The sequence below is a fragment of the Littorina saxatilis genome, linkage group LG2 (genome assembly GCF_037325665.1).
Source record: "Littorina saxatilis isolate snail1 linkage group LG2, US_GU_Lsax_2.0, whole genome shotgun sequence".
Taxonomy (NCBI): domain Eukaryota; kingdom Metazoa; phylum Mollusca; class Gastropoda; order Littorinimorpha; family Littorinidae; genus Littorina; species Littorina saxatilis.
The window spans coordinates 17,818,061-17,843,522 of record NC_090246.1 but is presented as its reverse complement, the minus strand read 5'-3'; the positions used below and the strand labels follow the sequence as shown (position 1 = coordinate 17,843,522).

At 42.6% G+C, this 25,462-nt stretch overlaps 2 protein-coding genes across 2 annotated transcripts; both read right to left on the bottom strand.

The window, feature by feature from the left end:
- Positions 1-164: 164 nt before the first annotated feature.
- LOC138955889 (uncharacterized) lies at positions 165-7,525 on the bottom strand. The gene is made up of 5 exons (XM_070327400.1): positions 6,340-7,525; positions 4,576-4,810; positions 3,046-3,171; positions 1,487-1,688; positions 165-635 (listed from the first exon to the last, which is right to left on the bottom strand). Exons 1-5 carry the CDS (start codon positions 6,461-6,463, stop codon positions 405-407), a joined length of 918 nt encoding a protein of 305 aa, XP_070183501.1. The 5' UTR covers positions 6,464-7,525; the 3' UTR covers positions 165-404.
- A 10,060-nt stretch (positions 7,526-17,585) lies between these two features.
- LOC138957186 (double-strand break repair protein MRE11-like) lies at positions 17,586-23,713 on the bottom strand. Its single transcript, XM_070328348.1, has 7 exons — positions 22,807-23,713; positions 22,024-22,499; positions 21,409-21,502; positions 19,992-20,083; positions 19,565-19,641; positions 18,762-18,881; positions 17,586-17,750 (listed from the first exon to the last, which is right to left on the bottom strand). The coding sequence occupies exons 1-7, from the start codon at positions 23,520-23,522 to the stop codon at positions 17,586-17,588; spliced, it is 1,740 nt and encodes a 579-aa protein (XP_070184449.1). The 5' UTR covers positions 23,523-23,713.
- Positions 23,714-25,462: the final 1,749 nt, after the last annotated feature.

The window sequence follows — 25,462 nt, the reverse complement described above, 5'->3', positions numbered from 1 at the left end:
TATGCACACACACCAATCACACACACACACCAATCACACACACACACACACCACCACCAATCACACACACACACACACACACACACACCACCACCACCACCACCACCAATCACACACACACACACACACACGTCACTGGTGGCATAACATGATAAGAAGACAAAGAAAGCTCTGCCTTCAGCAAAGAACAGACACAACTGTGGTATTCGTCTGCATGTCAACGTGTTCTCTTCAACTGTGGGACCTTAAAACGACAGTGCGAGACGAGAAAAATTACATCAATCTTGAATCGTTTCCACAGTGAGTATTCTGTCGTTCTCCCTGCAATCGGCACACCGCCCCCCCAAAAAAATGTTGTCGTCCTCCCACAGCGGTGAAGTTCGTGAAAACCTGTGAAGTCTCACTTATGATTGATATAGCTTCGCGTTCCAGGGCCACGACCTGGGGTCAAAGGTGTCCTGACGCAGCTCCGTGATGAACACCCTCTCGGCCCCCACGTGGTCCCCCTCCTCCATGTCGTCTGCTCCACGCTCTAGTGACGTCAGCGCACGCTCCAGGGTTCCACAGCGTCTGTTGAGGTCAACTCTTCTCCTCTGTGCACTGGTAGGGCGACTCATCATCTGCCGGTGGCTGACCTGAACAGGAAATGTGACAAAGTTATTTCCCTTCCCAGCGGTCACGTGGGTTATGTGCCTTCTGCGTAACCCCTTTGTGCATACATGGCTATACTGATAGCCCCATTCCGCCTCACAAGAGGTTTACAGAACGAATGAATTTGTTTCCGAAAACAGCACTGCTAACATGATAAAACGCATTCGCAATAGTATTCAACGCCTTTAAATGACACATAGTTATAGGTGACTTGAGCTGTTACCAAGATGGTTAAATAAATAATTCAAACCTGCTTAACTCCATCAGTGAAGTTATGAAAAATATCGGTGCTGTGATGTGGTTTCAACACAATCCACTTTCTTTCTTTATTTGGTGTTATAACGTCGTTTTCAACCGTTCAAGGTTATATCGCGACGGAGGAAAGGGGGATGCTGGGATAGAGCCACTTGTCAATTGTTTCTTGTTCACAAAAGCACTAATCAAAAATTTGCTCCAGGGGCTTGCAACGCAGCACAATATATTACCCCACTGGGAGAATGCAAGCCTCCAGCACAAAGGACTTAACATAGTCGCCTCTTACGACATGCTGGGGAGCATCGGGTAAATTCTTTCTCGTCCCAACCAATATGGGACTCCCCCTAACCCGCGGGGGGTAACACAATCCACTGTCTCATAGGTAGCCTATCAATTCCTCAGTTGAACAGGCCTCTTTATACTTTCTAATGAAACCTGTATACTACAAATCTTTCACAAACGCACCTGAAGTCTTGCCATTAAAATACGGTTATAATGCTGGAATAGCAGACATATTATCAAAATGGTTTAATTTAGACCGTTGAAGCATCACAGCCGTCAGTTCAAATCTGATACTTACAACTTTGCTATCTCCTTGCTCGTCATCATCATCATTGAATTTCTTCTTCTGCAGCAGCAGGGGGAAATGAGTTCTGTAAAAGGTTGACGAACCTCCAAGCAAGCCACCCGTGCCCCTTTGACCTTGACCGAGGTCAGAAATGGGTTTGAGGTCAAGGTAGTTTCCCAACATGTCAAGCAGCTCGTCACCAACTGTGTCTGTTCTGAACACGATAAGACAGAAAGACACTTTGAGGAATTGTCATTGCTGTGATGTACCAGGCACAGCACAGACCATCAGGAAACAATAAGGCCAACAGAAAAAAAATTGTCTGTTTAGGGTAACATGACCAAAAAAAGTAGGGTCGGTAGGTAGGTAGGTTTTTTTTTTTTTTTTTTTTTTTTTTTTTTGTGTAAATGCTATGTTGGCTGAACATTCACTTCTTATATTTGATGAATACATGTTTCAAAACTAACGTATAAATAAAACAGAGAGAAAGGGAGAGAAAGAAACGCCAAATGTATCTTTTTAGCATTTTTACCTCTTTTTTTTTTCTTTTTTTTTTTGAAATCAAAAAAAAGTTTTTGGGTCGGCGCCAAATCGATAGGGTCGGTCGGGTTACCCTAAACAGACAATTTTTTTTTTTGGCCTAAGCTTGTGGCTTGTCAAGCTGTTGATTCCTTAATGTGAATTATCTATCGGTGTTGTCCCCAGCCTCAAAGGACAATAGGTCACAGTTGGACCTGGACTGATGATATGCATAAGGTCAAAATGTCGTGGCTACAGAAACATTTTCCTGTCAGAAGACCTCGTACATATCAACCCTTCGGACGGTCGACCGCCAAGGGCTGAGGTGCGCGAGGAAATTCCCACCCCGACGGGAGCCAGCAGCGGGGTCGGATTGGTTGAAACTGAGGTGTGTTTGTGATTGGTTGAAACTGAGGTGTGTTTGTGATTGGTTGAAACTGAGGTGTGTTTGTGATTGGTTGAAACTGAGGTGAGTTTGTTATTGGTTGAAACTGAGGTGTGTTTGTTATTGGTTGAAACTGAGGTGTGTTTGTGATTGGTTGAAACTGAGGTGTGTTTGTGATTGGTTGAAACTGAGGTGTGTTTGTAATTGGTTGAAACTGAGGTGTGTTTGTGATTGGTTGAAACTGAGGTGTGTGTGTGTGATTTCATCCAATCCGGCTCCGCGGCTGGCTCCCGTTTGGGTGGTAGCTTTCTCGTGCATCTCTAACCTGGGCTCAGGTGCACGAACCGAAAGTGGGTGCCACCCAAAATTAACCGAGAGAGAACGAACCGCGGGGTCTGATTCGTTGAAATCACAACAAATCTCAATTTCAACCTATTGAACACCGCGGTTGGCTCCCATCCGGTTGGTAACTTTCTCGTGCATCTCGGCCCTGGGGTCGGACCAGTGCGTCAGATCAAAAATGAATGCGCCAATGACAAAAGACACAGGCCTGAGAACAACACTGGTGTATTATAATATAGATGCTTGAACAAAACCATGTTGTAACCAAACTATCAACCAGGTTAAGATGCAGCCTTGTAAGGTAAACACCAAAAGAAAACTCTACCTGCCCGACTGCTGGGTGGTTGGGCGTCTCAGCATGGGTTGTCCCAAAGATGAGCGACCCAAGGGAGGTAATGATGGTCTGACTTCCGCTCCATCGCCACCCTCCCTCAGCAGCTGGTCTCTGTCACTGATGAACATTTTGAAGAAATCCAAAAAACGAATAGACTGCTAACGTTCCGAACTTCAGAATAAAAAACAAGAAAGGTATGTTATAGAAACGTTTTATTGTGACAAAAGAAAACGTTACGGTCACTGACCTTCCATCCAGCGGTCTTTTAAATGGATTTGTATACAGACAAACACTTATAATCCAAAAAGCTCGGTTGTATGACACAACGAACGAGCTTTAGACGTCTACAACAAACCTTTCTCCCCTATATATATAACAATATACACTACATTGGGGTGTGCACGTTAAAGATCCCACGATTGACTAAAGGGTCTTTCCTGGCAAAATTGTACAGGCACAGATAAAAAATGTCCACCAAAATACCCGTGTGACTTGGAATAATAGGCCGTGAAAAGTAGGATATGCGCCGAAATGGCTGCGATCTGCTGGTCGATGTGAATGCGTGATGTATTGTGTAAAAAATTCCATCTCACACGGCATAAATAGATCCCTGCGCCTTGAGTCCGAGTCTGGAGATACGCGCGCGATATAAGACTTCATATATAACAATTCTCTAAAGACCTATAATAAAAAATAAAATCTAATCTATGAATAGAATAAGTTCTATTGCCCTTTCCATAGCTCGGCTTGGAGCAGAATGATGTGTACGAAAGTATGCATAACGTTTACTCATGCAAGGATAGCTTTACTCATCTTTTTTTAATTTTATCTTTTTATCTTTTTACACCCCCGGTATAGGGGTGTGTATAGGATTCGCTCCATGTGTTTGTTTGTTTGTTTGTGTTCGCATATAGATCTCAAGAATGAACGGACCGATCGTCACCAAACTTGGTGAACAGGTTCTATACATTCCTGAGACGGTCCTTACAAAAATTGGGACCAGTCAAACACACGGTGAGGGAGTTATTGGTGGATTAAGATTCTACAAGGACTTATAGAGGGACATATTAATGGTCAAAGGGAAATAACCTTCTCAGTTGGTGGCAGTGAGAATGGTTATTTCCCTTTGACCAACGGGGGTGTTTTTCCTACCTCGGAGGAATTTCTTGTTTTGTTTGTTTGTCCCGCAGCCTATAATTTCCCTGTCAGAAGGACTGATACATCTTGCAACAATTTGTTTTCTGTTTGTTTTTTCATAACCAACAAAGACAACACTTATCAGCCTACGTGTCAAAAGAGGATGTTCGGAACTAACACGGAATGGTTTTAATTCGCTGCGGAAGAACGTCAAAATGCAGTGTCCGCAGTGAAGTTTTCTTTTCAAACATGCACATCGGAGCTCGTTGTTCTATGTGACGCTATCGGCTTGTTTTAATCTTGCCTCACGTTCAAGGAATACAACTCTTCCACGGCACATAACAAACCTGCCAGAGTTATATCCGGGATAAAGAAGTCTGTTACCGTAAAGAGAGCGGAACTTCCCGGGGTCCTAGCCGTGGTCTGGTACATGTGTGATGAAGCTGACCACCGTTAGCGAGAGAGGGCAATGTCCAGTTGTAGCGGTCCCAGTCGTTGAGGCGGAGCTGAGTGACCTGCTTCTGTCCCAGCTTGCTGCGTGCACTGGGCGGAGACTTCTTGGCGTACACCACTGACGTCCTGCGCAGGTGTTCCCGTACTGACGCCCTGTCGTCGATGACTGCACGTGAAACGCGTACATACCAAAATTCAACATCCTGACTACTTCTTCCGCTGCAGAGTGGGATTTTTCTCCAAACAATAAATTCTCCTCGGACCCATTGACAGTGGCCTTTAAGAAATAAATCCATACCAAAAATTACCACTTTGCACAGAAAGCAGCCATGCTGTCATTCTTGTATGTGTCCGATTTGAAGGATGATGCTTCCGTACGCAAAAGTCTGGACAGATCTGTGGTTGTACACAATATCGCTTGCATGGGGAAAAAATAATCTCTTGCAGGGGAAGGAGTGTGTCTTGAACAGCTACATGCCTGTTGGTCATACGGAACTTGACACGTACAAAGAAGCGACATCAAAGAGCTGAGTAGGGGCATGATCTACACGCCTTCTGTTTACACCTGCTGTAGTGTGAAAGGTCTTTCTTTCTTTCTTTATTTGGTGTTTAACGTCGTTTTCAACCACGAAGGTTATATCGCGACGGGAGTGTGAAAGGTGACATGTATCCTTCAGCCGACAGGGACTTCACATTCTTGAGCTGGGTGTAACTTATATCTTCGCATACACTCGTCCAGACAATCATTAATATGCAGACATTATTTACTTCATGCGTGCAACAGTCCCAAGATAAGCCTATATGTGTAAGGTTTAGTACCTTAGTATTTTATTTGTTTAGCCTGTGTTCGTTTTGTTTTATCAGATGTGTACTGTATGGTTTGTTCTCGACGATGTTCGGTATTTGCAGGAGAGACGAAAATATGGAAAAGTACTGCGCGCAGATCCACACTGCCTTTAATGAAAATGCTTATAGTTATGCTCCCTTTCCTTTTCACTATACGAGTACGTACAAGTACAACAAGATTTGTTCATCATCACAGGAGGCCGTGAAAACATCAGTCATCATCAAGTAATCACATCTGAGAGCTAGTTGTCTCTTTGCCACCTGACAGTAATCTTAAGCTCTTCAGAGCAGACACATATGTGACCCTCCACCACGAAATGAGTCGCATGTCACCTCGCGCGGTTCTGCGCTGGGCTTAATAAAAATCCGGGGAGTGTCTGGTAACAGTGTGAGGGTCACCTTAGTCACAGGCTTATAACTCAAACAGTTTTCGCTCTTTTCTAAAACGGTTTTCACCACTGGATAGAGCATAAAAAACTCTTTAGAAAAATGTAAAAATATGAAAATCATGCAAAGGTGACATGCGACTCATTTCGTGGTGGAGGGTCACATATTGCCAGGACATGACAGAGATCTTGTGAAGCGGGAGACCCTCGAATATACGTGCTTGAACATTACATTAGTATGCAGTGCGTTTAATACATATTTATCATTTCAAATGTACAGAGATAACAATAATAACTGATAACTTGATAATTTGATAACTGGGCAACAACCACACGTAGCTTACCTCTGTGGATGAACAAGCTACTATGAACAATAATACAACTGGTAAAAAAAATATTAAACAAATAAAAACAACGCTGAACATATAAAAATAAACCACAGAAAAACGTTTTAAACACTTACTTGGCTTTATGCTGAAGAATCGAACATACTTGAGTTTGGAAGCTGAAGATGGCAGAGTTTGAAGAGAATGTACCTGGCCCCGAGTATTAAGTGTAGCAGGGCGGACCTGGAGCCGTGTCGACATGTTTTAACCTTGATACTTCTCACACATTTACACGCCCAAATTCGCTGTCATTCTCTTGGAGGGCCCCAAAGGGGGGGTATCATCACGATCACGGGAAGGGAAATTTTAGATGTCACGATCACAGTTACCTTGATTTTTGTTTTCACGATCACAAACACCTTGACGAATAGAGGATCATAGAGTGATACAGCTGTGAAAAATGTACGTTGAAAATAAAATGCTTTGCAATAATGCCCATCACAATCACGAAAACAAATGACAATCACAATCACGAGACTTGATTTTTTTTGTCATCACGGATCACGGGCAAAGTCCCATCACGATCACAGAAATGGAAATTTCGGCAATCACGGTCACAGAAAGGTAAAAAAATGCCAATCACGATCACGATTTTAAACCCTTTGGGGCCCTCCTCTTGGTCAAAATAGAATTCTCAAACAGACCTCAGAGTATAAGGTCTGTAGTTATATCTCCACTCCAATATGGTTTTCGGTGGTGCTCATTACTTCAACAGAATCCCCTTCTTCTCTATGTATTTGATGTGAGGACCGGAGAAGTTTAAGTAAGTGCTCCCGTGTTGCCAGTTCAATAACCACCTGAATTTTTTTAGACCCAGCTGGATACACTGTTTGGGGTAAGGTTACACCAGTATGCCTATCTCTTTGTCACAAGAAGTTGTCGGGTGTGAATCATGAGAATGAAGGGGTGGAGGTCAGGAAGGAAGCACGGTGTGGACCTGGCCCTCCCATTATCATTGGGGCGGGGACGTAGCTCAGTTGGTAGCGCGCTGACTTTGTAGCCAGTTGGTCGCTATCAGCGTGGGTTCGATCCCCACGTTCGGCGAGAGATTTATTTCTTAGAGTCAACTTTGTGCAGACTCTCTTCGGTGTCCGAACACCCCCGTGTGCACACATGCGCACGAAAAAGACCCCACGTTCACAGCGAAAGTCTCAGGGCTTGGAAAGCATGCATCATCTCTCGTCTCCGATTATCATGATCGTATTTCGATACTTTGACGAGACAAACCCAATGCTGGTGTGTCGAAGAAGACAGCCACAGCGGGCTTGTTCGAATCAAAGTATCACACCATATCTTCAACGTATTACCAATACCTGTCTCAATATAGACCAGTTGGTCCAAGAGGACGTTAAACCCTGATAGTCACGCCGTTATCATTAAAGTACAGTGGAACCCCACTTTTTTTAAGACCCTACCTCCACAGTTTTCAGGCTTACTTTTTTAAGGCCATAGGGGTTTTTGTAGGCCCCAGATTTGTTGTTTAAACATCTGTATGTGTACCTCAATGTACCCCCCTTGTAAGACTCCTTCCCAAATGGTATCTATTTTATCAGGCTATTAGAGGTCGTAAAACAGGGGTTTAATTGTAGTGGATTGTATTATCGGGCATTTAATCGCCTGATCACATTGCGGCCTGTCTGAATGCTTGTGACGAGCACGTTTACAATAGTGGAACGATGATGATACAGGATTCAGTTCATGGTCATTGTTTTTCTTATTATTGAGAATGACTCAACAGTCGCTTGTTTATTTCAATGCTTGTTATTCTATCAGATGCCGGGAGCTTGGTTCCGCACATCTCTCTTACTCTTGTTGCACATGACGTATGCATTTAGAGTGCTTATGTCTGTTTGTTTCTCAGATATTGAAGATCCACTTTTTTCACAGAATTGAAAACAGACAGTCCTCGCTGATTTTGTTTTACTTTATCTTTTGGGGTTTTTTCCCCCTTGGCCCCGGGGAAATCCATGTACTTCTAGATTTCCCAATTTGGCCAATTGTCAAGTAGTTAGTACAACAGAGGGACCAACTTTTGTACAGGTTTTTGTAAGAGGTTTCGAAGCTCATCTAGAAATAAATTGTATCAATCTGAAGCTAATTCGAGACGACACGAGCTAATGTGTGTGTGTGCGCGCGGATGCGTGGATGTCAGCGTGCGCAGATGCGTGCTTGCGTGTGCCAGAGTAAGCTTACATCGCATTTGTAGAAGAAACCACGACATTGAACACAGGCTTCACTGTGAGCGAAGCCACGAAGGAGGAAATCCGAGACCTTCATTGTCTACTATAGTCTTTATATTAGTACCTATCGCTGTACAGCCGTGAGAGGTCTGAAACATGCAGTAGGCCTTCCTATTCACAGAGCTCGAGACGAAACAAAAAGCTTCACGGACCGTAAATGAAGTAGTCCCAAATTGCACGCTTGATCTGCTAAATGGTAAGGGGAGGCATTTGATTACAAATTAGTGCTGGCTCTCACAACCGATTCATTCTTGTGGAAGATTTCTGTATTGTTTGAGGAGGGAGGCCAATGGAATTATTGGTCCACAATGTATGGTTTTTGTCTTGTACGCCTTTGCAATTTAGTTCAGTTTATTTTTTTCTTTAGACAGGTAGACAAAAAGAAAACAATAGTGTACAAGGGGGGTAACTATCCACACACACACACACGCACGCACACGCACGCACACACACACACACACACACACACACACGCGTACACACACACACACGTGACACACACACACAATCACACACACACACACACACACACACACAAACACACACACACACACACGTCACGCGTTCGCGCACGCACGCACGCACAACGTACACACACACACACACACACACACACAAACACACACATTAGTGACCCGCACACAACAAGAGAGAGAGAGAGAGAGAGAGAGAGAGAGAGAGAGAGAGAGAGAGAGAGAGAGAGAGAGAGAGAGATGTTCGATTACATTCCGTATTTGTTGCATCACTACCTGTAGAAGTATCGAATTGTACCGATACGCTGGTAAAATCTGCATGAGACAATGGCACAATAAAGACCATAGCTGCAACGTCGGAAAATGCTGCGTGTTTGTTTATAGTTGTACGTGTGTACGTAAGCCTGTGTCTATGTGCTAGAGTGTATGTTTGTTGATTAATGTGTGCACACAAGTATTAGTCCGAGAACGGAAAAGCACAACTGAACCCATTTATGTACATGCGCTCGTACAGCAAACCATGTGTACACGCTGCCAAACGCGCTTCTTGCAACGTGCAGATCCACCCGAACAGTAGTATCAAGATACAGACACGCACAGTCACAGCCACATGAGTAGTAAACAAAGGAAAAAAGCGATGTTCACTGATTTTATTTACATGTAAACAGTACTTGAAAACAAGCACAAAAAGAGCAGGTACGAAAAAAAGAGTGTACAAATATGAGAAAATGACATATATAAACCACAATAGAAGTGAAACAAAGTTAATATTAAATCACGTAATCACGTAGGAATGTCAGGGCAAACACAAAGTCACTTATTCCTTAAAGAGTGTCAAAAGCTCAACTTAAATAAAGATGAAATTACAAAACGCCAACTTGTAATGTGGCAGAAGTATACTAAAAGTTAAGCTCTTTTCGCACAGCTTTAGACTTCATGCGAGAGAGAGGTGAAGACAATGTCAGGAACAGGTGGGCGTAGCTTAGTCGGTAGCGCGCTGGATTTGTATTCAGTTGGCCGCTGTCAGCGTGAGTTCGTCCCCACGTTCGGCGAGAGATTTATTTCTCAGAGTCAACTTTGTGTGCAGACTCTCCTCGGTGTCCGAACACCCCCGTGTGTACACGCAAGCACAAGACCAAGTGCGCACGAAAAAGATCCTGTAATCCATGTCAGAGTTCGGTGGGTTATAGAAACACGAAAATACCCAGCATGCTTCCTCCGAAAACGACGTATGGCTGCCTAAATGGCGGGGTAAAAAACCCGTCATACACGTAAAATTCCACTCGTGCAAAAAACACGAGTGTACGTGGGAGTTTCAGCCCACGAACGCAGAAGAAGAAGAAGAAGAAGAAAGTCAGGAACAGGTAAATAGGTTAAAGGGACATGAATAACCAACAACCAGAAACATGCACACAGGAATGTTATGTAACGATTCAGAAGCACAGGCTTCTTTAACGACCATTTGGAAAACCATTTAAAAATCTGTTGAAAGGCCTTTCTTTGATCATTGTACGAATGTACATAGAAAAATGGTTAGTGCGCTGTGGTTCACGCTAGTCTACAAATGATGCAGATTAAAGATGCAGACCCTGGGTACTCAACTTGCTCTGCAATCATAAGACCAGGAAGTCAGACTATTACATAGACATATCCTGACTCAGATGTTCGATTTGATCTTCTTTGAATGTTTCTCCTGCATACTCCCGCTTTGTCGCAAGTTTTCAAAAGCTGATTTTCAGCATATCTCATATTTTTTGTGTCTGTATAGTACATCAAGTCAAACAGTTTATTTACCAAATGCAAAGCACAGGATTTTGTTATGGTGTATGCATAAAACTTCACACTCCTTCCACACGCATATATCACAACAACTATGTACAGACAAAGTGTTCAATCTCACTGGGCCCACTACGTGTGCACACCAACCAGACAGTTCAAAACGGACTGGTTGTTCCTTTAGCACCAATCTGACAGGAGCAATCACAGGTTGCATGGATAAAGATAAATGAATTCCCTAAAAATATCCTTCTTCCTTGTAAAAAAGGTTTCTCCCGGATATGTCGACGTGATCTACTGGAAATGTTTGTCGTGGAACCAACGTATTGAGGTGCTTGCTGCCGTACAATGTCTTTGAGCTCTTGCAGGGTTCCACATTTTATCGGAATCATTCTGGAGTATCTGGAAACACAACCAAAAAACACTAAATAGAAATGAAAAAAAGAAAGCTAAGATTTTCAAGACAATTCCAGGGCGGACTGATCACTGATAGTGCTTCACCAACACTCTCATAAAGAAACATAATGTTTCGTAATTTGTTTTTATTATCTATAAATCACAATTTAAAGGAGATCAAGATTTTGAATAAGATTTGAAGTAACAAGTTGAGAAGACACGAACTTTTTAGAACTTTCAGTTTTCTGTGATAGACCTGAATGTATATTATTTCAAACACGAAAATCACCATGTAAACTGAACACAACTATTAAATCGATCCCGCATAGCAATATATAGGTTGAAGGTACGTTAAAAAGCATCAAGCTACTAACTATAAAATAGAATACGAATCTGATGTTGCCGCTCCTAAGCATTGTTATAGTGAGCTGAGAAGTTCAGCGCGTAAGCGTACCGGTTTGGGAGGTTACGGTACGCTTTTGATCTGACAAACGGAAGTTGCACAAACCGAAAACAGCCAGCTGCGACTTTGCTAAGAAATTCAGTAATGGCGATTCGCAGCGCAAACCTTTGAGATTTATAACACTTAAGCACACACAAAAACCACTGACTACCTAACCAGAAACGTTACCTTGAGCCTACCACTTTTGAAGTTTTGTGATAGGCCTCCCATGGTGATTATGCATCAAGCTAAATGTACCACCAAAACATGTGCTGCTGTTCACGAGACTGCTACAAGTTAATAGTGTTTTAAAGGATGCCGGCTAGAAAATTATGTCCGCTAAATTTGATCCAGCGACTTATACAATTGCATTTAAATACATGCATGTCATACCTTAATTTCTCTGTCCTCGACAGGTAGCAGCAAGGTTTCAAGGAAAACTCGGCGGTGTCAGTGTTGAGAGCGTGACTGCTTCTCATCCGTATTGAACTGCGTTAGGTCAGGTTGTGTCTGTGTCACTCCAGATTTTATTGATTTGATTCTTGTTTCGCAATGCACCTCACGCCTCAGCTGCGTGCTGTTACATACATACCTGTATGCTTAAAGATGAAGTGTTGCTATTTTTAGACCGGCCATATATAATCTGCCCCTTACGATTTGTGTTTGTCGGTGCGGGAACAACGCAGAAAAGAATCCGACCGGCAGGCACGCGGCTCACGTATGTAAACAATAAGCGCAAGAAGAGCAGGTACGAAACTGACATTTCGTCCAATTACTCGGACGGATACATCACAGACGTTATTAAACATAAAATGATTATTCTCTTCCGTTCGATCAAACGTGTATGCCTGTAGCACGCCAGGATTGTGTTACACTCAACTCATTCCATTAGCGACGAATGTGTCGTAAAATGTTCGAACACAAAAGCGACATAAATTTATTACACACCTTTGACGATTGTTATGGGTGTCAAGTCATTACCCCCCCCCCCCCCCAAACCCAAAATGAACAGACTGTAATTTTCTATCGGGGATTCCGTAAATCAACTTCAGTACACGTATCTGTTAACTTAGTTGTGCAATACACCAGCTGCCCCCATTTCTGAGCGGACATTTCCTTCGTCGAAAAGGGAACAGAAAGTAGATTGGTATTTTTCTCCCCAAATGTGCCGGTTTAGTCTTGAGGTGCATATAGTTTCTTAAGCACACTGACACAGAATCTTCAGGATAGGTTCAAGTAATTTTGTGGCGGCAAAACCGAAAACGACCCTATCGCTTCCACTGATAGTTAATTAAGTGTGCAGTAGATTGCACCACTTCTCAGCGGACAATTTTTTTCGTCGAAAAGGAAACAGAAAGTAGGATTGTTCAAGTATGCAGGTTCGTTTCTGAATTGCACAGCAAGTCCTGTGCTCAGTAATTCAGGTTCTCTGTCTGAAATTCAATATTCTAGTTGTATTTTCTCACACAGTTTTAAAACTGGTTTGACAGTGAGCACAAATACCTCGTTGATAATTCCCTTCTACAGGTTCAAGCAGTTCATACGTTTTTACATTTAGTCAAGTTTTGACTAAATGTTTTAACGTAGGGGGGGGGGGGGGGGAGGGAATCGAGACGAGGGTGTGGTGTATGTGTGTGTTAGTGTGTGTGTGTGCGTGTATGTGTGTGTGTAGAGCGATTCAGACTAAACTACTGGGCCGATCTTTATGAAATTTGACATGAGAGTTCCTGGGTATGATATTCCCGGACATTTTTTTTCTTCTTTTTTTGATAAATACCTTTGATGACGTCATATCCGGCTTTTTGTAAAAGTTGAGGCGGCACTGTCACACCCTCATTTTTCAATTAAATTGATTGAAATTTTGGCCAAGCAATCTTCGACAAAGGCCGGGGTTTGGTATTGCATTTCAGCTTGGTGGCTTAAAAACTAATGAGTGAGTTTGGTCATTAAAAATCGGAAACTTGTAATTTAAATTATTTTTTTATTAAACGATCTAAAAACAATTTCATCTTATTCTTCGTCATTTTCTGATTCCAAAAACATATACATATGTTATATTTGGATTAAAAACAATCTCTGAAAATTAAAAATATAAAAATTATGATCAAAATTAAATTTCCGAAATCGATTTAAAAACTATTTCATCTTATTCCTTGTCGGTTCCTGATTCAAAAAACATATAGATATGATATGTTTGGATTAAAAACACGCTCAGAAAGTTAAAACGAAGAGAGGTACAGTAAAGCGTGCTATGAAGCACAGCGCAACCGCTGCCGCGCCAAACAGGCTCGTCACTTTCACTGCCTTTTGCACTCGCGGCGGACTACGTTCAGTTTCATTCTGTGAGTTCCACAGCTTGACTAAATGTAGTAATTTCGCCTTACGCGACTTGTTATTCCAAGTGGCATCGAGCTGATAGTGTAAACAGAAGCTTAAACGAATACGTGAGCATGAAATAAAGCAGTCTTTGCTCTAGGCCGATTTTAATCTTGGAGTATGTTGCAAGAAGTACTGGAGTAATATGATTGGAGTGCAACTGAACATCAACGTTAAACGTTAAAACCATTTGTGTTTGTCTGTCTGTCTGCTTAAAAGACTATTGGGTGGACATACTGTTAATATAACGTTTTGTTTTGTCAATAATTAAACGTTCCAATAGCCTACAATTCTTGGCTTTTGATTCTGAATTTTGGAACGTTAGCTGTCTTTCTGTTTTTGGATTTCTTCTCAACATCAACGTCTGTCTCAACATCAACGTCTGTCTCAACATCAACGTCTGTAGTTTCCATGGAAATGTTGCATTCCATAGTATGTCTGGGGATAACGATAGTTGCCTGAAAGTCAGTGTAGAGGTTCGGAAAAGAATGTTCTTTGGTTTCTCTTCTCTTGTGTTACGGACTCACTGGACTTTCACTCACGTGGACACACACACGTACAAAGACATACACGTCTTTCTCTCCATTTCATCCACAACAGATGACATTGTGACAACAACAGCAGTATACTGGCATGGCACACTTTATTTCTGTGTCTCTCGATCCTCCCTCCTCCTCTTCGCCAACCCGACCGAAGCCGGTGGCTATAAGCCACAAGTACTTAATTGAACTACATCTCCACAGTCAGTGGAGCACGCTAGCAAAAAAAAACGTCCACTCTCTCCCGTGTCTCTCAAGAGTTCTCTCCCAGACTCTAGCATGTACACACAGAATTCAACTTTAGCTAGAGTCACAACATCCAATCAACAGTTAGCTAACAAAACTGACATCGCATTGGTCAAACAAGTAAACAAAGAAGGGGGTGGGGGGATAAGGGACCAAAACCTTCCAAGCCACCTGGCATCTCCTATGATCTACCCGATCAAAAGGAATGACACCCACTTGACAAACCCCGGCTGGCCCAAGATACCCAGTCTGGCTGGCGGCACATTACATAACGACCACCTGGGGGCCCAAGGTCTCGTCCACGGCAAGCATCTGACAAGTGCACCGCCCACTTCAAAAAGAGATAAGGAACTTCCTTCACCCAGCAGGAGATTTAATTGTCTGCAGCTGGCTGGACACGGCTTGTGCACACCAGTACTTTTTGTTAACAGATAATGAATAGACACCCAACACAAACTGATCGGCAACAAAGACTAAACTGGACAATGACAACAGCTTACTCTATAGTTGGTGACTGGTCACCCTGTCACATCAGGATCATTTGTTGGTGGGTTTCCAGATTTGTCCAGAACTGGAGTCATCCAGTATATACAGGTCGTCATCCTCTGAGTCCTGGCCGCTGGCAAGGAAGCTGACATCAGGATGTCTGCTAGAATTGCTGTTGATACTTTCAGCAGACATGGATCCCAGGGCTAAGCCTCTTTGGCGGTCCTGTGTAGATGTATCTGCTACAGCTGTCGCGTTTTGTGTTGATAGATTTCGTGCCAATGTGACTCGCTCAGAGTTCACTAGCGAGTTGCTTTCAAGGTGGGATGTAGTCATCTTTGAGTTTGGCGACTGCGCATTTTCTGAAGTTGTGGTGTTTGTTGTTGGTGTATGCACCGGAGAGATAGAAATAGGCTTTTTACTTGGGCCAGGCCGCGAGGATGCAAACCGTCTGAATATGGCATAGGGACAATAAGGTGTCTTACATCTCGATTTGACTGTATCTGTGTTAAATTCAGTAGCAAGTGATCTTCCATCGCTGGTATTGGAAACGCCAGGAGCTGCTTTTGACGACTGCTCAGGGACAGGACTTGGAAGAAGGGAGCCAGCTGTCGGGGATCTTTTTAAGATTTTGTCAGGACTTGCTGCTAGGCTTGCATTTGTCGAATATCTTTTCAATCCCTTATCAGCGGTTGTCTCGAGACCAGAAATTGTTGACCGTTCTTTTAATGTCTGTATGGGCCTTGCGGATATTGCTGGTGAAGAAGTGCTGCTCTGCAAGTTGGCACGAGTCTGGAATTTCTTCTGCGGACTGGAGGGGTAGTTTCGATTGTAAGACGGAGCAGTACTGTCTACCCGCTTGGCGGTAGAGGATTTATTCATGGAACGTGCAGCGTGTGGAAATGAATCATCGTCATCGTCTTCGCTGGGAGGAAAAGAAAAAGTAAACGACAGTTTTTACAAATTCGGACAGATCTTTGACCCCTTCTCTTAGACGTTTAAGAAATACAACTTATCTTAAATTGAAAGCTATTATTGAACAGTCTAAGAAGCCAGAGGAAGAGGGGAAAACACACACAAAACAATAACAAACAAACAAACAAGCAAAGAAAACAACAAGAACAAAACAAAGAACAAGTCGCGTAAGGCGAAATAACAACATTTAGTCAAGCTGTCAAACTCACAGAATGAAACTGAACGCACTGCATTTTTTCGCCAAGACCGCATACTCGTAGTTTCGTCAGTCCACCGCTCGTGGCAAAGGCTGTGAAATCGACAAGCCAGAATAGTGCGGTAGTGGTCGCGCTGAGTAGGATAACACGCTTTTTTGTATCTCTATTCTTTTTAGCGTACTGAGTTTGTTTTTAATCCAAACATATCATAACAATATGTTTTTGGAATCAGGGACCGACAAGGAATAAGATGAAATTGTTTCTAAATCGATTTCGGAAAATTAATTTTAATCATAATTTTCATATTTTTAATTTTCAGAGCTTGTTTGTAATCCAAATATAACATATGTATATGTTTTTGGAATCAGAAAATGACAAAGAATAAGATGAAATTGTTTTTGGATCGTTTAAAAAAAATTTTAATGACAAGTTTCCGATTTTTAATGACCAAATTCATTAATTATATTTTAAGCCACCAATCTGAAATGCAATACCGAAGACCGGCCTTCGTCGAAGATTGCTTTGCCAAAATTTCAATCAATTTGATTGAATAATGAGGCCTCAACTTTTACAAAAAGCCGGATATGACGTCATGAAAGACATTTGTCGAAAAAATAAAACAAGCGTCCGGGGATATCATTCCCAGGAACTCTCATGTCAAATTTCATAAAGATCGGTCCAGTAATTTAGTCTGAATCACTCTACACACACACACAGTCCGACAGACACACAGACACAGACACAGACACAGATACAGACACACACACACACACACACACACACACACACACACACACACACGCACACACACATACACCACGACCCTCGATCGTCTCGATTCCCCCTCTATGTTAAAAACATTTAGTCAAAACTTTACTAAATGTAAAAAGACAAAAGACAAGTTATTTGGAAGATGCCATAACGAAGACATATAGTTGTACTAAAAGAATATCTCTTATACAAGAAAAAAGGAACGATGAAGGCAGTAACTTTGCCACTCGTAGTTCTAGTTCGTAGTTACCCCCCCCCCCCCCCCCACACACACACACACACACACACACAAAACACGTCTAGTGTTTCACCTATGTTTTAGATAAAAACCACTCGTGTTGTAACCTCTATAAATATGCACACACAAAAAAGACCGGTGTTATGTCAGGAACTACAGAAACGTAGTTTACCCAGCAGAAGCAGCATGGGCAACTGCTTGGATGACAGTTGCTTCCTCGGCACAGGCAGTCGTCCCTTCTATTCCTTCACGATGCGTCCGGATCGCTTCGTCGATCCAATCCATCAGGCTTTCCGTCGTACTGAGAAGATGCTCGCTGCTTTTGATTTTTTTCTTAAAACGGTAGAAAACAAAAGCAATGTAAATGAAACTTGCTTCTTTGCTTCGCTGGCGAAAGAGCTATTGGTGATTGTTATTTTCTTTTCTGTCTTTTATTTCCATTCATTTATTATCCCATCTCTGGAAAATTCGGGTCGCTTCCTCCCAGTGGAAATTAAGCTAGCAACAACAAGATTGGCGCTACTCAGGTGTTTGCATTTTTAGATGTAAACAGCCATCTGTGCTTCTGGCAGAATGGTCGAGATCGTCGCTACTCGAAATCTGAGGCTCAAACTGGTATGGCTGAGGGGCTCCACAAGATTGTGATTGTGTTTGAAACACGTTAATCTCTAAATCCGAGTCGAAATCGCTGCTTTCACAAGAGAGTTGCAATGCAACGTCTCTCTCTGCTTCGCTTGACGCCATGTTTGCTCGCTCAGTGTGTTCCACGTTTAACGTCACAAGCCAGGGGAGTTAAGCGATGGCAAAATTTTAAGATTGCTTCCCTTATAGTTAATTGCAGGTGAGAATGAGAACTTTCAATAGCCAATTACGCGCGATCGGAGGAGATGGAACTTGATATAATTATATTTTTGCGGTCCTGTTATAAAGCCCTTTCCAGTGGCACAATAAAAAGTGTGCACTCTGGTTGGTCTTTAAGGTGCCACAGTGGAGACACGGGGTTGGGAAATGGATACCCCTTCTCTGAGTCTGCACACGAAGTTAACCCGTGTCCGTCCCAGCACGGATTCAAACTCGTGACCCGAGGCTCACAAGATCAGCACAGTGCCCACTGAGCTATACCGGTAAACCAAGACAATTCCAACAATAAAGAAATTAAAAATCAAAAACATTAAAGCTATTTTATTTTTAAACAATATTAATCTGTTTGTCTTTCGAATGTTCCAGTGTTATATTTATAATGGTGTTATACAATTGCTTTACTTCTAAAAATTGTAGAAAAAAACATAGACTGCAAGTAACATAGCCGAGGCCGTCACACCAAACTCACACTCAACTACAAACCTGAACACTTTCGAGTTGTTCCTTCACAATGGTGGAAATGGCCCCGCTCTTTTCTAGATGCACATAATCTCTCATGGCCGCTAAAACCTTCTTCTTCAGAACGATCTGCGGAGGGAGGTCCTGAAAGTACCGTATTCCAATAATCCATCATTGTTTTACCATCTTTATAGATACAGTGGAACCCACATAAACAAAAATCTTTAAAAAATCTGAGGAAATCAGGTGTTGAAATTGAGGGAGTCTTACAAGGGGGTAAATATACAGAGGTTATGAAGAAAGAGTCTGACAAAACAGGGTCTAAAAAGGGGAGGGAGTCTTAAATTGGGGGGGGGTCTTAAAAGGGGGGTTCCACTGTACTGAACAAATTACTAATCAGAGAAATACGCTGACGACCTTGCGCTCCTCTACCTCTCACACAACTACAACCAGATGCAAGACAAGACCACTCGCATGGCAACAACATCAGCTAGGACAGGGCTCAAGACTCGACAAGAGCAACAAGAGAAAAATCGAACTCCATGTCTCATCCTCTGATTTTCATGTCACGCGAGTGATGTATTTTGAAATGCTTGTAATGTACTGGACGTAGATAATCAAAATATGCAAGTATTTCTCATTCTTTCTCATCAGGACAAGGATATATTTGAAAACAGTATTTTTTTAATGAACTCGATTGGTATGGTTACAATATCTCAGTTAAATTAAAAAAATATCACTCGCGTAACATGGTTTTCACTGGTACCCATGCCCAGCTCTGAAGAATAACTAACTGCTAAGTGCGTGAGAAATGAACGAGTTGTTACCTCTTTCTGAAGCTCCTTCAAAAGCAAATCTTCCAAAGTCAGCATCGGGAACTCTGATTTGTGGGGTTGTGCCAGATCTAGGAAATAGTTTTACAATTTTCAAAAATGGAACCAGGAAGCTTAGCCCCAAAGGCGAAAATAAACTTAACTAAAACTAGTGCAGACTTTGTATTAGTAAGAGAATAACTACTACTGCTAGACGTGTACTTCACACAAAACAAATACCATCTCTCTCTCTCTCTCTCTCTCTCTCTCTCTCTCTCTCTCTCTCTCTCTCTCTCTCTCTCTCTCTCTCTCTCTCTCTCTCTCTCTCTCTCTCTCTCTCTCTCTCTCAGTAAGCTGGGTATTTGTGTTGTGTTTTAAGTGTAATCGTACAAGAAACCAAAGCTAAAATGCTATATTTCAAACAGACATCTCTGGAACGTACCACTGAGGTCACTCTCCGGATCAGACCCTTTCCTGCCAAACACAACAATATTGTGAGGGTTGGCAACCCTTCCAACAAAAGGTGTCCCGAACCTGGAACAGAATTGATGTACATACTTTAAACAAAAAAATTAACAAAAAGAAGAAGTTAAGAATCGGGCAATAAACAAACTAAGAAAGAAAAACTTCTAAAATTCAAAGGTCCAATAATTTGATTGAAATTTGCCTTTTCATATGAAAGAAAGGACTCTGAGTGCTGCTCTAAAATCATTTTAAGCATACTGTTTAATGCGTATTGTTAAACACGTGCACAGTATTATAAAATCGGTGAAAAACAGATCAGGGTAAAAAACGTGTGATGCACGTGCTACGACGGAGCTCATCAGTTTGCGTTTTAAAGCTAACACACTGACAAAATAATGCATTGTAGCAACGTGCCTCCATGACGAAAACTGCAGGATTTTCTTGAACGGTCCGTATTGTTGTTAAGCGTGTTGACAGGGTGACGCAGTAGTCCCCCTTTTACAACAGCTGCTCTGCCCTGACAGAGTTGTCTGCCGGCTTTGAGTGCGAGCTATTTATAGTAGCTGAACGTTTCGTTCGGTTGGACACCCTTGTCAGATGTGGGGAAGTGTTTGTGACAGGAAATGACTGCTGTTGTTTCATAGTATGCTCTTGCAACGTTCGAGTTCAGCAACTGCAGATTTTGTAGAGAGCTATCAATACCCAAACTTACTCCTGTTGGACTACTGGCAAAGCCTCCAAAGATGATTCGAGCGTCTGTTGCTCTTGGTTACAAGTAAATGTTTAGAACACAGAAACCGACAGATGCTAGGAAAAACAGAAATAATGTAGCACAAACAAAAAGCAGGCATGCAGTCAGAGAGACGGTAAAAAGGGGCTTTCTTTCTTTCTTTATTTGGTGTTTTACGTCATTTTCAACCACGAAGGTTATATCGCGACGGGGGAAGATGGGATAGAGGTAAAAAGGGGCATCACAAAGGGCTGAAAGCATGCAGGCAAGAAAGACCAACCGGGAAGATGGCGGGCAAATAAACAGAAAGGCTTACGTAAGCACAGTTGCAAACAGACAGCCAGGACGTGAGCCGAATAAACAAAGACAGGAAAGCACGACGGCAAACCAGTGTGATTGACAGGCAGGCAGGCATGAAAACAGACATGACAGACAGAACCACACTCATCTAGGAATGCAAGCGAGTACATTGACAGCCCCCCCCCCCCTCCCCCCCAAAAAAACACTAAAAAAACACCCAAAAAACACACAACAACAACAACAACAACAACAACAACAACAACAACAACAACAACAACAACAACAACAACACAGTCATGAAGCCAGAGAGGGCCTGGTAAAATGTACAACCATCCATCCACACCCTCCCCCACACTTTTCAAACCTGGTAGCGCTGAAAGTTTTGTAGAAAAATTTTTCATGTTGAACTTTGATGCGAATGAGTGGCTCATGTGGCTGTCCGGGTCCTCTCTGCCGTTCTGTTGAAAAGGAAAAATGTTGAGATTTGAGGAAGATGTCATTGCAAAAATAACTGATTGAAAACAACAACAATACCAACATGCATACGAACAAAAACATGAAATTCTTACGTGTGTTAAGACTTCAACAAAGGAAATCCAACAACAGCAGACGACTTTGTCTTAATCTGAGTCGGCTTTTGCTACCGCCAACGTTTCCTCGAGGTAAACAATTCTTAGTTGTATGATACAACAACAAACAAACAAGCAACCAAAAAAAATCAGTTTAATATTTGTATTTCTTCATTCCACAACCCGGAACATTGGGGTTTGTTTTACGCGGCTGGCGAAAGTTGAAATTAAACACAAATGGTTTTTTTTTATAAACATAAAAGAGGGAAAATAAGGAATGACAAATGCGAAGCAAAGCAACGACATTAAAAAGCGAGAATTAAGCGAACAAAGAACACAAGACAAGTAGCACAGACACACAAACTCTCTAAGAGTTGAGATAGTTTCCACCGAGTAAAGTTAAAACCTACCCAAGAGTTTCTCCACCTTATTCTGGCAGTCCTGCATCAGCCTGTTCACCTCGTCGTCCTCAGTCTCCCCGTGCATCAGCCGTGGTATCAGGTCCACGATGAACATCTTGCGCACAGTCTCCAGCCGGAGAGGCTCCAGGTGGAACTCTCTACCACACACAGTCAGCAACGCCGCGTGTTTCTGCTTCGTCTCGCTCTGCTTGAACTGAGTGGCGATCGTGCTCCCGGGCTGAAGAATCTTCGTCTTCCGTCCTTCGGCTACTGGTGTGGGTTTCATCAAGCTTTCGTGCTCGTGGCCCCAGATGGCTAGGTCGATGAAGTCGTGAATGAAGCTTTCCTTGACGTGGGTTTGGTGAGCTCGTTGGACTCTGTTTTGGTGCAGGACAAGGATGTTGAACCAGTCCTCGGCGTTGTCCTGCTGCGGCGGCTCCATTGTCACTTTATTTGTGACGTACATCTGATGCAGCTTGTCTGACCTTTGAAGTAAAAAACCAATGTCATAGTGTTTAAAAAGAAAGTACACGGAACTCAAGCTTGATAGTTCGAAATACTATTGCAAGCTTGCAAGTTGTTGTTTAGCAAGGAATTTTTCCACAAACAACTTAATGTCGAACACTCACCTTCTGTGTTTAATCAATAAAATGTCTTACGTCTTACGTCTCTCTCTCTTTCTCTCTCTCTCTCTGTCTCACTCTCTGTCTCACTCTCTGTCTCACTCTCTCTCTCTCTCTCTCTCTCTCTCTCTCTGTCTCTCGTCGTGATCGACAAGCGAGCAGAACTAACCTGATGGACCCAATGCCGTACAGAGCCAACTGTGTGGTCCCTTTCTTCAGCAGCACAGGCTTGACCTCAATCTCACTCACGGAAGTAGTCTTGCCGAAGTAATGGACCAGTCCTGCACACTCCACAATGTCCATCGCGCTCAGGTTGAGAGGTCCTGTTGGCTCGTCGTGATTTCCATGAATGGAGAAAACAGGCATGGAGATGTTCATGTTTGATGGTTTGGAACTGGTCGTGGTCTGAGCGAAGCTGGAGCTCACGGAGAAGCCACTAGCAGGTGGAGTTAAGGGGTCTGGGCTTGAACTTGTTGACAGTAGCAGCGCCTTAGTCTTGTTTGTAGTAAGCGAAGTGTCGCTTTCTGAGAAGCTCGCTGTTGAAACTGCTACGTCTGTCCCACACGGTCCGGCCTCATCTCTCTCGGTATCAATGACCTGGAACGTCTTGGGTTCCTCTCCGACGCAGTATTTTTTCAGCAGCTGCAGGCAGCCGTGCATGACAGCCCGAGGCGGGCGGTTTTCGTGGAAGAGATCGCCACCGAGCAGCACGAAATCCGCACGGTGTTCCCGAGCAAGCTGCAGGACCTCCTCAAACGTGCCCATGGAATCGTGTCCCCTGACTGGGTCTTGATGCTTGAAGCCAAGGTGAATGTCTGTGGCTATCAGGATTCTGAAGATACTGGTATCCTCATGATGGTTCGGTATCGGGTTGTCGGTAGCCATTGTCCCAAGAAATGGATTCTTGTAAATGCAGAACAACGTTGTCGATATTTACATCAGCATCGGATTGATGACAGTCATGGTAATTGCATTGGTTAGCTTTCTAGTGAGGCTCATGTCGTTCTTTAATGTTCTTGATATCTATTAGCAATAGTCAATAGTATCATCTGTATCAGTCAGCTGTTTCTGTAGTAAACACTGCAAAAATGAACACGTTTCTTAGTAATTCAAAAATAAATAGACTGCCAACGTTCCAAAATTCAGAAGCAAAAACCAAGAAAGGAATGTTGTTGGAACGGTTGATTATTGACACAGACAAACATTAGTTACAGGGTGGTCCAAAAAAGCCCTATTTTCATTTTGATACCATTTTTGACTGCGAAGATATATTTAGAAAATGTCTTCACCAAACAATAGCAGAATGATGGGAGATTATGACTTGCACATTTGGTAGTTATTGGTTTGTCCTTAGTAGTTGATAATCTGCTCTATCCAGGGTCCTCTTCGTAGAAGAACTGCTGCAACACGAACGTAGACAAAACTTATCTGACAAAAACACACGTTTCAAAGTAAACTTCGTGGCCTACGATAGTTGTCTTCATATCTAATTCGGCTAAATACAATTGTTCTCAGGAATTGAGGGCAGTCTGCGTTCAAGCTTTGCACACACAACAAAAAGTATTCACATTACCGTTCTATCCTACTTACACAGCCACATGTCTCATTAGGATAGGCGCTCTATGCTGTCCCTTCTGACGTATTTGGCTTCTATGCCAACACTCCCATAACGGAGTATCGTAACGAGTTTAATTGATTTACGTTATACATATGTTCATAGCGGTGGAGGACACATATATTATTCTCGATTGACACCAAGAAACAGTTACACAAACAACGCATCAGAATGTATATTCTACTATCATGTCATGGCAGTACTAATTCACACGACACGAATTACCACTGGACACATGCAAAAACAACAACAATTAATAAATACATCGATTTTTATTTTTATTTTGCACGAGCTAGTAATACATGCATGTGATCAACTCGGATAAACATGTGGCTTGCGTAATCACAATATGAGCTTCAATTTGAAAGCTATTGGTCAGTTTTCGTGGCTGTGTTTCACTAACGCTGGTTTTACCATCCTACTTTGCATAACATAACTTGCTGCCGCGCTCTTACCTTCCTAGTCCATACATATCTGCATTTGGACCGCCATTAAAGTTAGCTGAACGCCAGCAACAAAACAGAATGCCTCACAAGCTCGTAAGTAAGAGCTAGTTTTCAAAACGATGCATTAACGAAAGTTAATTTCTTGGAAGCGTATCTTTCATAAAATGTGTGACCCTCCACCACAGAATGAGTCGCATGTCACCTTTGCATGATTTTTATATTTTTACATTTTCTTAAAGAGTTTGTTATGCTCTATCCAGTGCGTGGTAAAAACCGTTTTAGAAAAGAGCAAAACCTTTTCTAGTTATAAGCCTGGGACTAAGGTAACCCTCACACTGATGCCTGTCACACCCGGGACGTATATTAGGCCTAGCGCAGAACCGCGCAAGGTGACATCCGACTCATTTCGTGGTGGAGGGTCACAAATGTGTCCTCTGTATATTGAAAACTGTGTCAACGTCCTGATACTGTTACGTCCAAATCGTCGTGTGCAGATCATCTACGGTGTATTGAAGTCTAGCAGACATTTTCCAAACACACACCTACACACACACACACACACCTACACACACACACACACACACACACCTACACACACACACACACATATACACACACTCACTCACACACACAGACACTGTGACACACATACACACACACACATACACACACACACACACACACACACACACACACACATATTAACACACTCACACACAAGCTGAAAACACTGAAATACCTACGGTAGCACAGAGGGAAGTCGC

Bases quoted from the DNA above. Each gene is read 5' to 3' on its own strand.
- LOC138955889 (XM_070327400.1), bottom strand. From the start codon at position 6,463: ATGTCGACACGGCTCCAGGTCCGCCCTGCTACACTTAATACTCGGGGC. The intron at 1,689-3,045 runs GTAGAGTTTTCT...TATCGTGTTCAG, and splicing joins ACCACCCAGCAGTCGGGCAG to AACAGACACAGTTGGTGACG. The intron at 636-1,486 runs GTAAGTATCAGA...TTTCCTGTTCAG, and splicing joins AGCAAGGAGATAGCAAAGTT to GTCAGCCACCGGCAGATGAT.
- LOC138957186 (XM_070328348.1), bottom strand. From the start codon at position 23,522: ATGGCTACCGACAACCCGATACCGAACCATCATGAGGATACCAGTATC. The intron at 20,084-21,408 runs GTTTGAAAAGTG...ATTCTGTTCCAG, and splicing joins AAAACTTTCAGCGCTACCAG to GTTCGGGACACCTTTTGTTG. The intron at 19,642-19,991 runs GTACGTTCCAGA...ACTATTTCCTAG, and splicing joins TCCGGAGAGTGACCTCAGTG to ATCTGGCACAACCCCACAAA.